The 15,611-nt window shown below is 30.8% G+C and overlaps 1 protein-coding gene and 1 long non-coding RNA gene across 2 annotated transcripts; both read right to left on the minus strand.

The window, feature by feature from the left end:
• Positions 1-1,492: 1,492 nt before the first annotated feature.
• On the minus strand, positions 1,493-12,539 carry LOC129918861 (26S proteasome non-ATPase regulatory subunit 4). The gene is made up of 7 exons (XM_055999607.1): positions 12,407-12,539; positions 12,077-12,217; positions 11,897-12,011; positions 8,178-8,753; positions 8,034-8,118; positions 1,863-1,969; positions 1,493-1,791 (listed from the first exon to the last, which is right to left on the minus strand). Exons 1-7 carry the CDS (start codon positions 12,430-12,432, stop codon positions 1,669-1,671), a joined length of 1,173 nt encoding a protein of 390 aa, XP_055855582.1. The 5' UTR covers positions 12,433-12,539; the 3' UTR covers positions 1,493-1,668.
• On the minus strand, positions 4,816-7,720 carry LOC129918862 (uncharacterized). The gene is made up of 2 exons (XR_008773013.1): positions 5,042-7,720; positions 4,816-4,968 (listed from the first exon to the last, which is right to left on the minus strand). It is a non-coding gene; the product is annotated as an uncharacterized LOC129918862 (long non-coding RNA).
• Positions 12,540-15,611: the final 3,072 nt, after the last annotated feature.

The following is a 15,611-nucleotide window of genomic DNA, read 5'->3' on the forward strand; positions in this document are numbered from 1 at the left end:
CGTTTGGTTAAATTTTGACACTAGCGTGATGAATAAAATGGGTTAAAATTTACCCAGCTGCGGAGCAGGTTAAAATTTGACACCAGTTTTTAAAATTTGACGTTTCTCAAGATAGAAAGATCAAGATAGATTTGAAATTGTTTTTGCTATAATGCGTTGATTTTTTAAGAAATGTAAAAGTATTAATACAAAGTACTTCCTTAAATTATTATTCATCTTGAAAAATTGAAAATGTACGAATTGGTTGCTTGATTTTTACTTTTTATAATTCTATTTTGTTGGCAGCTGGTGAACTATGAATTAGTGTTCGAAGACTGAATTTAAAATTTCTTTTTGATCGTAATGAAGTGGGAATTTATCGATAAAAAGAAAAAAAAAAAGTATGTGAAATTGAGAATTTCTTACATTTTCATACTAGAATATTTATCTTTATATATTTTCAGCTCGGTTTTGTTATAAAAAATATTTAATTGAATATAAGAAAAAATATTTTTGAGGGTAATTTTGTTCTATCAAAGTAGTGCCAAAAAAGTCCCATTTAACACATTTTAACCCAATTCGCGCAGCAAAAAAAAAAAATAAATTTAATCCCTTTTTTAACCAAACGTCAAAATTTAATCTTTGTAGAAAATTTAACCAACATTTTAACTTAATTCGCACACAGGCCTTAATTTTTAAATTATTCACCTCAATAGTGTCAAAAATTTAACAGAGAGGTTAAATATTTAACCCAATTCACACGGCCTAAAAAACCTTTTTTGCATTCTATTCAAGAAACTCAACAAAATTATCGGACCTTACATTTCTTAGCGTTTTTAGCGACATCAAATATGTGTTCATTCCACAGAAGGTCATTTGTTACACTCATACCGAAATGGAAAGTTTCTCAGTTTCCTCAATGCAAGCAAGTGCCACTCATTGATACTGGCATTGTTTTTTTGAAGAATTAAATTCTCAATCCGAATGGATCAGAATTTAATGAGTATATCGTATTAATACATTGAATCCTCAAACGAATATGAAAAAATGAGGAAGAGAGTCGGAGAAATATCGGAGCCTTGTGGCACACCAACGTTTATTACGTAAATTCAGACTTCCATCCATCCAACAGAGGCGAATTTTTTTGTCTTAATCAAGTCAGACATCAAAAGAAAGGTCTTTTTAATCTCTATTCATAACTGAAACTAAAAGTTTTTGGAGGTCTGGTTTCGACACAGGTTATGAATTATGGATATGAGTTCATGATCAACAAGCCTATGCATTTAGGTAAAAAAATTAAAAATCTATTTTTTTTGGATTTTTGAAAAAAATCCAAGGGGTACCCCTTGCCAAAAAAAAAAAATGTATTTTCAAATTTTTTATCAAGTTCATCAAGTGGGACATCAAAAGAAAGGTCCATTCAATCTCCATTCATAACTGAAAACCATAACTTTTTTAGGGGTCTGCTTGCTGAGTTATTTGCAATCTAAATACAAAACGAAAAAACCTTCAATTTATTTTTAATTGTAATTTTTATTGAAAAGTAGTGTTATTATATTTTATTATTATTTCTTGTAAATGAGCGTATAACGCAAATGAATTTATGAAGAATTTATCCATAAGCACAAGTATTTTCTTCTTTTTTTTTTAATTAAACGAGGAGGTGGCTTCATTGATGTGTAGGATAATTTACTTTTTCTTTGTTTTATCAGAATCTCCACTTTTCTTATCCTTGTCTTTGTTAAGAGAACCAACAGCATCACGAATGGCTTCAGATTGAGGATCTACTCCAGGCAGATTTTCTAAAACGCTCTTTAAATAGAAAGCAAACATAAATTAGTAATTTTGTTTTAATTCATTTATTTGTTATGTTTAATACTAACCTGCAAAAATGCTGGATCTCCAATAACTTCAGAATAGTCTTCATCTACTTCCATTGGTGCAGCTTCATCAGTTTTAGGGCGCTTAGCTTGCTGAGTGACTGTTTCATCTAAAACAATGAAAAAACAAAGTATGTAAATGAAATTAAATGTGGCAACCATGTTTTATTATTTCTACAATGCGCATAACGTAAAGCACTTTTGATCCTAATTCAACGAAAAATTTGCTGTAAAAATGTATAGCAAATTTTTGAGAAAAGTGCATCAAATGCATTTTTAGAATTTCTGATGCAACGCCTTTGCATTTTGCTCTAAAATCAACGAAGATTTGCGGTTCAGTAGTTTCGAGCATTTTTGAAAAAAAGATTTAATGCAAAAAAAGTGCATCAAATGCATTCTAGCAATTTTTGATGCAACGCCACTGCACTTTTGCTTTTAACTCAACGAAAGATTTAGATACAGTGCAACGGTTTTGAACATTTTTGAAAAAAGTCCATAAAATTCATTTTTCCCATTTTTCATGCAACTCCATTGCATTTTTTCTCTTAACTCAACGAAAGAATTATCGTTGAGCTGTTTTGAACAATTTTGAAAAAAGTGCATCTAATGCATTTTTACCATTTCTGATGCAACGCCATTGCATTTTCGCTCTTAACTCAACGAAAGAATTACCGTTAAGCTGTTTTGAACAATTTAAAAAAAAAAGTGCATCTAATCCATTTTTACCATTGTATTTTTGGTCTTAACTCAACGAAAGAATTACTGTTAAGCTGTTTTAAACATTTTTGTAAAAAAGTGCATCTGATGCATTTTTACCATTGCACTTTTGCTCTTAACTCAACGAAAGAATTACCGTTAAGCTGTTTTGAACAATTTTGAAAAAAAGTGCATTTGATGTATTTTTACCATTTTTGATGCAATTCCATTGCAATTTTGCTCCTAACTCAACGAAAGAATTACCGTTGAGCTGTTTTGAACATTTTTGAAAAACAGTGCACCTAATGCATTTTTACCATTTTTGATGCAATTCCATTGGAATTTTGCTCCCAACTCAACGAAAGAATTACCGTTGAGTTGTTTTGAACATTTTTGAAAAAAAGTGCATTTAATGCATTTTTACCATTTTTGGTGCAAATCCATTGCAATTTTGCTCCCAACTCAACGAAAGAATTACCGTTGAGCTGTTTTGAACATTTTTTTTAAAAAAAGTGCATCTGATGCTTTTTTACCATTTCTGATGCAACGCCATTGCACTTTTGCTCTTAAATCAAAGAATGAATTACCGTTAAGCTGTTTTGAACATTTTTTAAAAAAAGTGCTTTCGATGCATTTTTACCATTTCTGATGCAATGCCATTGCAATTTGGCTCTTAAATCAACGAAAGAATTACCGTTAAGCTGTTTTGAACATTTTTGAAAAAAAATGCATAAAACGCATTTTTACCATTTCTGATGCAACGCCATTGCATTTTTGCTCCTAACTCAACGAAAGAATTACCGTTGAGCTGTTTTGAACATTTTTTTTTAAAAAAGTGCATCTGATGCTTTTTTACCATTTCTGATGCAACGCCATTGCACTTTTGCTCTTAAATCAACGAATGAATTACCGTTAAGCTGTTTTGAACATTTTTTAAAAAAAAGTGCTTTCGATGCATTTTTACCATTTCTGATGCAATGCCATTGCAATTTGGCTCTTAAATCAACGAAAGAATTACCGTTAAGCTGTTTTGAACATTTTTGAAAAAAAAGTGCATAAAACGCATTTTTACCATTTCTGATGCAACGCCATTGCATTTTTGCTCTTAACTCAACGAAAGAATTATCGTTAAGCTGTTTTGAACATTTTTGAAAAAAAGTGCATTTGATGCATTTTTACCATTTCTGATGCAATGCCATTGCATTTTAGTTCCTAACTCAACGAAAGAATTACCGTTAAGCTGTTTTGAACATTTTTGAAAAAAGTGCATCTAGTGCATTTTTACCATTTCTAATGCAACGCCATTGCATTTTTGGTCTTAACTCAATGACAGAATTACCGTTGAGCTGTTTTGAAAATTATTGAAAAAAAGTGCATTAAATGCATTTTTACCATTTCTGATGCAATGCCATTGCATTTTTGCTCTTAACTCAACGAAAGAATTACCGTTAAGCTGTTTTGAACATTTTTGAAAAAAAAATGCATTTAATGCATTTTTACCATTTCTGATGCAATACCATTGCAATTTTGCTCTTAAATCAACGAAAGAATTACCGTTAAGCTGTTTGGAACATTTAAAAAAAAAAGTGCATCTAATGCATTTTTACCATTTCTGATGCAATGCCATTGCATTTTTGCTCTTAACTCAACGAAAGAATTACCGTTAAGCTGTTTTGAACATTTTTGAAAAAAAATGCATTTAATGCATTTTTACCATTTCTGATGCAATACCATTGCAATTTTGCTCTTAAATCAACGAAAGAATTACCGTTAAGCTGTTTGGAACATTTAAAAAAAAAGTGCATCTAATGCATTTTTACCATTTCTGATGCAATACCATTGCAATTTTGCTCCTAACTCAACGAAAGTCACGCTAAATGGGAAAAGTGCATTTGATGTCTCTTAAATATTTGCCAATATTTCTTTTACAGTTAACTCTTGAGGCAGTTCAACAATTCTTTAATCGAAACCTCCATACGAAATCGACTACCATAAAAATATATCGATAATTTTGTTTAGTAAAGACCCAAACCTATTTTTTGAATATCGATTTTGGTTCGATATTCAATTTTTTCTATTTTTATAATTCACAGCCACTTATGGTCAGCAGTTGAATATAAGTAGCGCTTTTGATGAATATTTTCAGTGTCATCGACTTGAAAAGTTTGAAATCGAAAGATTCGAAAAAAAAAAAAAATCGATAACAAAAAATTAAAATCGAAAAAGAAAAAATAGAAGAAGAGAAATTGAAAATGGATAATTTAACCGAAAGAGCATTTTTTAGAAACGTAAGTTTTAATTTAATTGATTGTTAAAACCATAAATTATAATATTTTAATATTTTTTATTAGTTCGCCGGCATGCAGTGGTCAAATCCGCGCCATTGGTTTAGGAGGACAAATAATTTGGTAAGCTAAATGAAAAATTGATTTTTTTGTTAAATATATATTAAATTTATAATATTTTAATGTTTAGCAACAAATTACCAATGTCCAAGAACCAGTCCAACCTATCGAATTGATTGGGGATGGACCACACGTGCTGGTAAGCTGACATATATATTATTTTTTATATATTGAAATTTTGTTCTTATTTCTTCATTATTTTCTTCCTTTCTTCAGCCCAATCTAGGCGTGGTATATTATCCTCGCCAAAACATTATAGCTTCCAGGACTAGGGTGGTCAGAATCCACCGAAGGGTCCATTTTTCGGTAAGAAAATATTTTGACATTTAATTTTTTCAATAATATTTTTTTTTATTTGATATTTGATTGCTATGTTTTTTTTTTTTTATTTTCAGAAATTTAATTTGTTTCTCCAGTGGGTGAGGAACAAATATTGGAAGCTAGAGCGATGGCTTAGGAGGAAATTCGATAGGGAATCCTTAATGGCAATTTTGTTTTCAATTTGCTTTTTTATAGGATTATCTGTTTATTAATTTAATTATTTACTATATTTTATTTAATTATTCTTTTTTGTTTATTTTCAGGTTCAATGCTTTTTCTTTAAATAAATAATTACTTCTTTTGCAGTTTTATTTACTTAACCTTTTTGTCTTTTCCTTTATTTTGGTGGATAATTTTCTTTTCTATTTTTTATTGATGTTTTCAGGTTAAGGGAAGAATCTTTTCTACATAAATAGCTGAGGAAAATATTTAAAACGATTTCAAACTAGAAAGAAATAAGAATATTTAAGAGTTGAACGAAAATATTCATATCGTTTGGCTACCAAATGGAATGGAAAATTGAATAGAAATTTCTGAATCAGGTTTGAAATTGTTTAAATTTTTTTCTCAACCATTTTTATTTTAATATATCGTGAAATTCGGAAAAAAAAAACATTATTTATGTAAGTCAGTTCAGTGATAAGTGTTAAGTGACAAGTGATATAATAAAAAGAGGATTAGGCCTACTGGGGAAACCTCTATAAAAAAAACGCATCTTGTATTCTACCCCATTTGGGTGATGTGGAAAAGAATACGGAAATTTTTAATTTTTGTTTGCGTTTTTGAATAAAAAAAATGAGTTTTAGTGCACAGAAAGTTTGTTAAGTGAATTTTAATATTAAATTTATATCAAGTTATTTAAATCGATTTTGGTTAAATTCCAAGAGTAAATGTAAAATACAGCTATGGACAGAGAAATAGCACACTATTGAGAAAAATCATGCAATTCGAATTTCAGATATGTGAAATGCTTTTTATACATTTTTTTCTTTGGGTATATTGTCAAAATAAAGTGATCGAGTCAATAAAGTCTTAAAAGTAGCGTTATTTTCAATATTTATTATATTATATACTATTTCGCTTGTGGACACAGAAAAAGCATGTTCGAGGTTGACAGTCAAGGGAAAAATCCTTCTCAATTAGCTTAAACTCTAAATTTTTCGAGTAAATTGTGGATAAAGCAATTTATTTAGTAAGAGCAAATAGAAATTTAAACTCTGAAACTAAATTACGCGAACTTCTTCCCCATAAAACTTTCATACGAGTGGATAGAGCGATCAGAAAGAAATGCCAATGTGGACCTTTAAAGTCATTTCGCACGATTATGGCCAAAGTTAATAAAAAATTCGGTGAAAAAAGTGTCAAGCAGACTTATAAGAAGAAGACTTAATGATGTTGAGTTGTATAGACAAGTTAGCAAGAAAAAATCCAATGTTATAATATAAACCTCAAAGATCACATAACATTTGCTAACAAAACATCTGAACAAAAATATGCATTTTTGAGTTAAAGTTGTACAAAGTACAGCTTTAAGTATGCTCTCAAAACGATGAAACCTTCCTACCATGGGAATGGCCCATTGGTTAGGTGGACGGCAGAATTAATGAATTCTCCCATCTTAATATACTTAAGAATATCATAGAACCATATTTCTCGCAAGTAAATTGGATATTCAAGCATGACAATGACCCCAAAAATGCATCATAAATAGAACAAGTTTGGTTTTCGCACGAAAAAAAAAAACGATGTTTGCACCTGACCAACATGACTCAAAGTCAGGGTCTTAACATCTATGGAAGATTTGAAGGTGACGATTGTGCAAACGAAACTCAAAAGTTCAAACAATCTTTGGGCTGAAATCAAAGAAGGATGGTATCCTACTCCACAAAGTAGATGCCATACGTTAGTTGAAAGTTTGCCAAAAAGAGCCAAAAAACTAAGAAAAATCGTGGTCAACTAACAATGTATTAACTTGGCTATACTGAATTTACAAATTATAATCTACAAATTATAATTTAAAAAAATTTAATTGAAATGAAATACTTTCTAATTATTAATGTTATGAATACCCATAAGCTAATTCAAGTCCTGAAGTAAAAATTATAATATTCGAGTTCATAGTTAACAAATAAATTCAATTTTTGTTAGAATAATCGAAAGTGTGCTATTTCTTTGTCCATGGCTGTATATGTAGCATTTTTCTGACCCCGTAATGCGAAAATACTCAATTTTACATTATATTTCATAAACCATGTCTTACAAACTCTTAATCTTAGTAAATATCTAACAAGAATTATTCAAACATAACACCACTAAATGACGCATATATAAGATCATAAAAATTTGGTGCCAAAAATCATTCTGCAACGCACTAATTTGTACGAACGTTCAGTTAAATCAACCCTATTCCAACTAAATCTTTGCACTGAGACAAATTCTGGAATAAACCAACAAAAAAAAAACCGATCCGGATGTAAACTATTCAAGGTGCAACCTAAGAGTTTTTCAAAACAAAAATATCGGTTCAGCAAAGGAGATTTATACAACTTTATTCTGGAGTAGATAGTGAGTTGATCCGGTGTAACAACGGATGAACAAGACTAAGCACTAGAGGCAATCTCAAATCATTATTGCAGAAGTTGCATGAATAATGAAGAATCGTTAGCTACTTCCTCTATGTTTATGCAGACATTGGTTTTGAAATATTTTACGAATAAAACAAAAGAGTATAATTACAAAATCAATAACTTACCGGCATCTTGCATCGACATTTGCATTGCAAAGGCAATTTGTTCTTCTTCAGTCATATTGGCAAAGTCTGGCATGTTGTCCTCAGGCTTAAAGTATATAAAAAAACATTTAAAAAGGATTTTTTTTTTAAATTCATACAACCTACCCCTTCATTACACATAGCAAGTGCACGTTGCAACATTGCTTCCTCGTTGCTTGGTTCATCGATAGTTTCAGTTGCAGCAACAGTTGCACTTGTATCAGTAGTTTCGCCATCATTAGTGCCAGCAACATTCGAATCAGCAATTGCACGTCGCTGTTCATCTTCTTGACGTTGACGCTGCTCCTCCATGGAAACTCTCAAAGCCAATGCCAATTCTGGATCTTCATTGGGATCAACACCAAACTCAAAGCCAGCACCACCCAATCCAGCTCCACCCATACCATCTTCACCTTGAATGATTGGTGATGATAAAAGTGCATCGGAGAGTCCAGATCCACGGGGTACACTGACCAAATGGGATGAAGTACCATCTTTGCCGTTTAAAGCATTAACAAATGTAGTCAAAAGTTCGTTATTATCGCCATGATCGCCAAAGCTAACAATATCAACATTGACTTTTTCTTTTTTCAAACGTTTTGCCAACTTGGTGAGTTCACCTTCTTCATTGTTGATTGGTGAACCAACAAAAACAACAATACGCATTTTATGGTTCTTTCCTTGACGATGTTTTAGAACCAACTAAAAGAATATCACCAAGTTAGGATACAGAATAGAGTGACCGCAAGAAATCAATTTTGGAAATTTGGTCGGAGGAACCCCATAAAATGTTTAGCCTTTGCAGATTTTTAGATAGCCAAAATTTCAGCTCCATTGGATAAGGCTAAATGGTGCCGACACTCGCTCAAAGTTATAAAAATCTCTGTTTTTTCTCTGTTTTGCGAAGAAAATTTTGTTTTGTTTTGTTGAGAGGTATAATTTTGTCTGTAAGTTGGATTTTACCACTGGGCCTAAACTAGATATTTGTAAAGGTTTTAAAATGATTCTCAAAGATACGCGGATATCAGTGAAAAATATTGATAAACAGTGTTTGTCACACTTGATGTTATTACCAAATTAAATTAAAAGCAAAACTCAACGAATGTCTGCCTAGTGATGACTGTAACGAACTTCTTCAGTTGGATTTGTCTTTCGTTGGAGTCCAAATGGGAACATAATTGGATTAAAAACACGAGACACCACTCATCATGCTAGGTTGATGGCCGAACTTATTTATAGTTTGAAAATACTGACACCAGTTTAAAATGAGTATAATGAAGAATTTAGCTGATATAAGTTGAGTTTCGCTTTTAATTCTCCTATAATCTGCGTTATTACATCAAGCGTTTGGTGCTTATTAACATTTTTTTAATACGTTTTTATTAGCTTCACTTGTAACTGACAAACTAACTAACTAAGAATAATGTAATAAAATCTTGGTACTAAATTTTGACTCACTTTCAATTATCGTATCGAACTGAAACTTTGTACATTATATGTAGTTCGGATGACAACACAATATTTTGGTTTTGGGGGCTTTCGAGGCTAGTACAATCCAAGTCGAATTGAACCTACTTTCAATCATGATCAGACTAAAAAGTAAAAAATGTATATACAGTTTAAAGATCTAAAAATACGCTTTTATCACGCACTAAAAACTATAAAATAATTTAAATGACTTATTGAAAATGGTTAAATCAAAAAGCGTAGAGGGCATTTTTGTTGCGTGTACTTATTTAAAGTTGAACAAAGCGCTCGACGCTTTTTGATCTAACCGTTTCCAATAAGTCATTTAAATTATTTTATAGTTTTTAGTGGGTGATAAAAGCGCATTTTTAGTTTTTTAAACTATGTATTTTTACTGATATCCTCGTTTTATATTTTAGAATCTATTTTCATTTTGAAAGCTCTTTTACTGACTTCAAAAAAGAGGAGGTTCTCAATTCGTAAATCAGAGTAAGTTCTGTGATTTCTTGAAATGAATTAGAAGGAATATTCTGATTTAACCTACCAAAGAATTCTGGGTCTTGGAATTTTTTTTTTTTTAGATGATAAAAATCTTTACACCAGCAGGTTTTGTTATCTAGAATGGTTGCAGAGTTTATAATTCAAGATACCTAGATGTAGCAAAACATGGGAGCGTATCGGAATCCCGCTTTTTAAAATCCCGTTTTTCGAAAATCCCGAAAAAAAAGTTTCAAAATCCCGTTTACTAAAATACCGCTTTTTTAAATCCCGTTTTCTGAAATCCCGCATTTTAAAATCCCGTCAAATCCCGATTTTGTTACAAAATACATGCTTAATTCACAAATAAAAAAATCATGAGAAATAGGCAAAAAATTAGTAAAACTGATTTTTTGCCTTGTAAAGCCCACACAATATGTACCTTCAACACATTATGAAAACGGTATTTCTTATCACGATTTGATTGTTCTTCTGAAACTTTAAAGTAAATATTAGTTTGTTAATTGATTTCTTTTTAGTATCACATTCCTTACTTTTCCTTATTTTTTTTATATATTATATTTTTTGTTAAAATTTTTTAATTAAATGCGTTTAGAAAAATCTCTCATTTTTTAATTTGTTTTAGTATAACATTTTTTAAAATAAAACAACTAGTTTTGCTTGCAAAATTGGGATAATAAAAAACGGGATTATAAAAATCGGGATTTTAAAAAGCGGGATTATAAAAAGCGGGATAGTGAAAAACTGGATTTTAAAAGCGGGTATATAAAAACCGGGATATCGAACCCAACCCGCAAAACATTTATCTGAGTTAACCTTAAAACTGCAAGGAAAATTAATAATATAACGAACATGTGATCAAGTTATATCTAGCATTTAAATGTAACTTAGCTCTTTTGGGACATCATAAAAAAAACGACGATTTGACGCACTTTCCTACTTGCAAATATGTCAAATCTAGGTAAATTTTTCATTGTATTTCGGCCGTATCAAAAACACTCCGCAAAAAAACATAATTATGTCTTTGAAAGACAGGTTTTCTTACTTTTTTTCGGGTTTTTTTTTCCATAGTTACTTTAGTCAACAAAGAACACAGAATTCAATATTAAGTACTTTAAAAATACAGTTTAACATTGTAGAGGTTTTCGAATGTTTTGCGGATGCTTTTCTTCATCTGGAGTTTGGCCAATCTATTGAATAAAAGAAAAAAATGTTTGGTATCCATTATGTCCGAATTTCGGACGATGTGATATTGCCATTCGCCGATGAGGACAAGCAAATTTTATGAGAGTTTCTGCAGTATAATGACTTCAAGCATTCCTCAAAACTGGTAAAAAAAATGGTTTCGCAACAAAAAACTTAGTGTTATGGAGTGGCCATCCTCAGTCACCTGACCTTTACCCTATGGAGAGTTTTTAAGTGGCACTAGTTCTTAAGTGGCACTAGACCTAAGAATAACCAAGAACTGTGGACAGTATGCAAAATTGGTGGTTTCTATGGTACGAAGTTGTGAGAGGGTTTAAAAAGGAAAGGTGCAACTACAAAGTATTAAAAGATTTGATAGCAATTTTTGTAGAAAAGCATTCTTTTTTTTATCAAAAATTATAAAAACTCAACTTTGTTCCTATTATTTTTTCCAGCTCAAATGCGCTTATAATTTAAGCTTTGAGTTTTTCCATGGTTTTAATGGTTTGGAAAAAGAAGATTAAAAGCTGAATTTTTATAATGTTTTTTATTTTTATATCCAATCGAGCTGAAATTTAGGCTATCTAAAAATCTGCAAAGGCTCAACATTTAATGAGGTTCCATCGTAAAGAAAATGGGGAATGGCTGTTACTCTAATACAGAAGATAAGATTAATGTTTTTAAGCAAGACTTACATGAGCAATGCGAATTCCGGTTAAAAGATTAATTTCTCCTTTTGGTTGGATGAGATGCATTTTGGAAAATATACGACCAACATCGCTGGTTAGAGTTGCAAGTACTTCTACGGTGCTGTAAATGATTTTCAGTATTAAAAATGAACAAAGAAAAATGAATATCTGAAGGAGTAAACCAACTTTGAGTATGTCATCAATCCGACATTGTTTTCTGGATTTGAACGAACTTTGGTCAAACAAACTAAATTGATTCCATCTTTTTGGACATTGAGACGTGTTGGAAAGTAATCACCATTTCTTTGGTAATCACTGTTATCAAAACTAAAAAGAATAAAAGTAAAGAAAAATGATCACAGTTAAATTTTTGAGGTGCAACAAAAAGTTTCTCAATTCGGCTTTTTTTGATGCATTTTTTAAATACAAATATGGATGAATATTTTTTTAAAATATTAATAAAAGGTGATTTAAGAGTGATGTTGTTAATGAAATTAATTTTTATTAATTAATTACCAGATCATTGTACTTTCCAAGACCATTTTTGTATTTTTTTTTTATTTTTTAGCTATGTCACTCTGTTTCACTGCACGGATATTTTTTATTTGACGTTTGAATTTTGAGTCATGGCGACCGTAGTGAAGTTGGTCATAGTTCGAATGGAAGCGTTCAGAATGTAAAAGAGAAATGAATTAGATGAGTTTGTTCAGTTCTTATTTGACAAATTGGAGAGTTAAAATTGAATCGCTTTTAACTCCCCTGGCGAATATTAGGTGTGTTTTTTATTACAGCCGGTCTTAACTGGACAAAAAAAACGCAGTCTGGGCTAAGCAATTTACATGTTAAATACAACAACACCTTAGCCCCTTTGGCTTAGTTGTTTAGCCCGGAGATTTCTCTGGGCTTAACTTTTTGAACAGTTTAAAATCTGTGCTACCAAACTAAACTGACGTTTGGAAGGACAAAATGTATTTATCTAGTTTTGCTAGCATACATTTTTATATCTGTTTGTAAAACATACATGAAAAATACAAGAAAAAGACGAAAGCGAAAAATATGACAACTTTAAATTTTTGTTGTGTCTGCTGTTTTTGGAACATTCAATATACAGTGCTGCCAAGATTTCAGGTTAAGCCCCGAGGCGTTTTTTTTTTGTCCAGTTAAGACCGGTGGTAATAAAAAACACGCCTATTATGTGTGTGTTTTTTTTTTAATTACAACCGGTCTTAACTGAACAAAAAACAACCGCAGTCGTTTGTTTAACGCAACAACACCTTAGCCCCTTGGGCCTTGTTGTTTGGCCCGAAGATTTCTCTGGGCTTAACGTTTTTTAACAGTTTTAAATCCAAACTAATTTTTTCATAAATTGTTTAGAAACGAGAAAACTGACGTTTAAAATGACAAAATGTACTATTTCGTACTATTTTTATTTGTTCTTATTTTCTATATCTAAATTTCTATGTACTATTTTTATTTGTTCTTATTTTCTATATCAAAGGGTCCTCCAAATATCAAATGGGCTGCAAAATGTATTCTTGCCCCGGTGCACAGTGTGGCCAATCACGAATCTAGCTGGACAAAATTAATAACTCGCGTTAAATCGACTTTTTTTCTAAACAGTTTTAAACAAATGAATGTGAATAGATAAAATTCTATAAAAAAGAAAGATTTTTTTAAAAAGAAATCTATAATTTCTGCAAAAAGTGGGTCAAAATAGTGATGAAGAAAATGCATTTTTATAGTATTTGAATTTATGCTTCCGTAAACATATTCTATGATTGGATATACTTAATTACTTTAAAAAACGCTTGAAAAATCTCAATAAATAAAAACTCTATTGTTATTCACGAAAAAAGAGAGGCAGAATAATTAGTTTTTATTAAGAAATAGAACTTTTACACACGTTTTTGACAGGTGACATACATGATTTATTTTCTCAATATCATGCTTTAAATTAAAATTTTAGCAATGATTTTAATTAAATATGCTTCACAATCATAAAAAATGGCATCATTTTTAAAAATATCTGCAGATAATTTAAAAAAGTAACTCCTTTTTGTGTGATGCAAACTTGAAACATAAACTAAAAACATATGTGTTTATATTACCTTCGATGTTTTTCAAGCTAATAATTCTCTAAATTATTTCGTGACCCTATTTCTGTCCTTTTACACTTGCTTGCTTTTTGCATTGAACTTGTTTAAGATGTTCCGACAGAAGAGCATCATTCATCAATGATAATGCCTCATTAGTTGAAAATTCCAGTGGTTTAGTGGTTCCAGAGGATCAGAACTTAATCTTTTATACATTTTGATCCTGCACTCAAAGAACATTTCGATAAATACTTTCCAGTATTACTGGAATATGCTTTTTCAATTTTGCGGAGAGCGATTCTACTGATTTTAACTATTTTCTAATGGATAGGTGCACTTAGGAGACTTTTAACCTTCCGTTTGTTATATTTTTCCCGTTTTTTTAGTTTTTAAAAATTCTTTTCTACTTTTGTTTCACTATCTACTGTTTGTGTTTATTTAGTTATCACATAATATTGGTCAAGCAAAATGAAATTCATGTTTAAAGAGCGGTCCAATGTGTCTTCCACTTTTTTGCCTTTTTTTTCGCTTGAAGCACAAAACTTTTATATATGTTTTTAATTTTTCTTTATTTTCAACCCTTAACTGATGTGGTGGGTCCAGGGGACCCACGCCTTTTTTAAAAATTAAAAAAAAAAACCGTTGCGACTGAATTTTAAAGTGGAAATTTTATTTTGAAAACAAGTTTTCCCATTTTTTTTATTTTCTTAACTGGTTTGGAAAATGTTATATTTGAAAGTTTTATAAAGAAATTTGTAAAAAAATTTAATTTTGTATTTTGTTTTATCATTTAAAAACACCTGGGTCCACTGGACCTACGACTTTAGATACGTCAGTAAATTTCACCACATCAGTTAAGGGTCAAAAATGTTCCAAAGATGATACCTGCTCATTAAAAGATCAAAAAAAGTGTCTTTTCGATCTTATTTGGCAGTTTTGACACATTTTTCGAAAATTTATTTTTTTGAAAATCTTGACTTCATTTTGAAAAGTGAAAAAAGTTGTATGGCGGTCGAGAAAACGCGAGACATGTAAATAGCTAATCTCAATGACAACACTCCACAATACATTAATTAATTAATTTCAGATCGGAAAAATGCGGAAAAATTAACTTTACCTCTATTTGAAAAACAAAGATATTTTTTTTTGCACTTCCTAGCCTTCTTACAGATTTTATTTTTTTTTAAATACTTGCAATGGTAATTCATAAATAAAAATTATAATACTTTACCTCCAAATGTAGATTAACAATTAAAAAAAAAAAACAATTACAACAAAAAAACTACCACAGCGTTTTTAATCGTCAACCAAACTCAAGCGAAAAATAGAATACTTTGTATTATCTCCATCCAACTGTTGACAAGAACCAACTTTCAAGCTTAGCTTACGCTAATCCGAGATGAAAACAAAAAAACCAAACATGAATTACAGTTACCCATTGTATTGAGAAGCTCAACTCATGATTTAAAATCATGTGGCTAAACTTTTTTTTTCTATTTTGTCCAGTCAGATTGGCGAATTACCACACTGTGCGGTGGCGGGGCCCCGGCAACTCAACGTACGCCGCCGCTGCCCTTACTGCGTCTATTATATCCAACCTCCTTGCAGATTTTTTGAGCGATTGGTTC

Source organism: Episyrphus balteatus, chromosome 4 (genome assembly GCF_945859705.1).
Source record: "Episyrphus balteatus chromosome 4, idEpiBalt1.1, whole genome shotgun sequence".
Lineage (NCBI taxonomy): Eukaryota > Metazoa > Arthropoda > Insecta > Diptera > Syrphidae > Episyrphus > Episyrphus balteatus.

What these genes read in the sequence shown, in the direction of transcription:
- LOC129918861 (XM_055999607.1), bottom strand. Translation starts at nt 12,432, where the DNA reads ATGGTCTTGGAAAGTACAATGATCTG. An exon ending in GGATTGATGACATACTCAAA is followed by an intron (nt 12,012 to 12,076) that starts GTTGGTTTACTC and finishes AATCATTTACAG; the next exon opens with CACCGTAGAAGTACTTGCAA. An exon ending in GAGATCCAGCATTTTTGCAG is followed by an intron (nt 1,792 to 1,862) that starts GTTAGTATTAAA and finishes TTCTATTTAAAG; the next exon opens with AGCGTTTTAGAAAATCTGCC.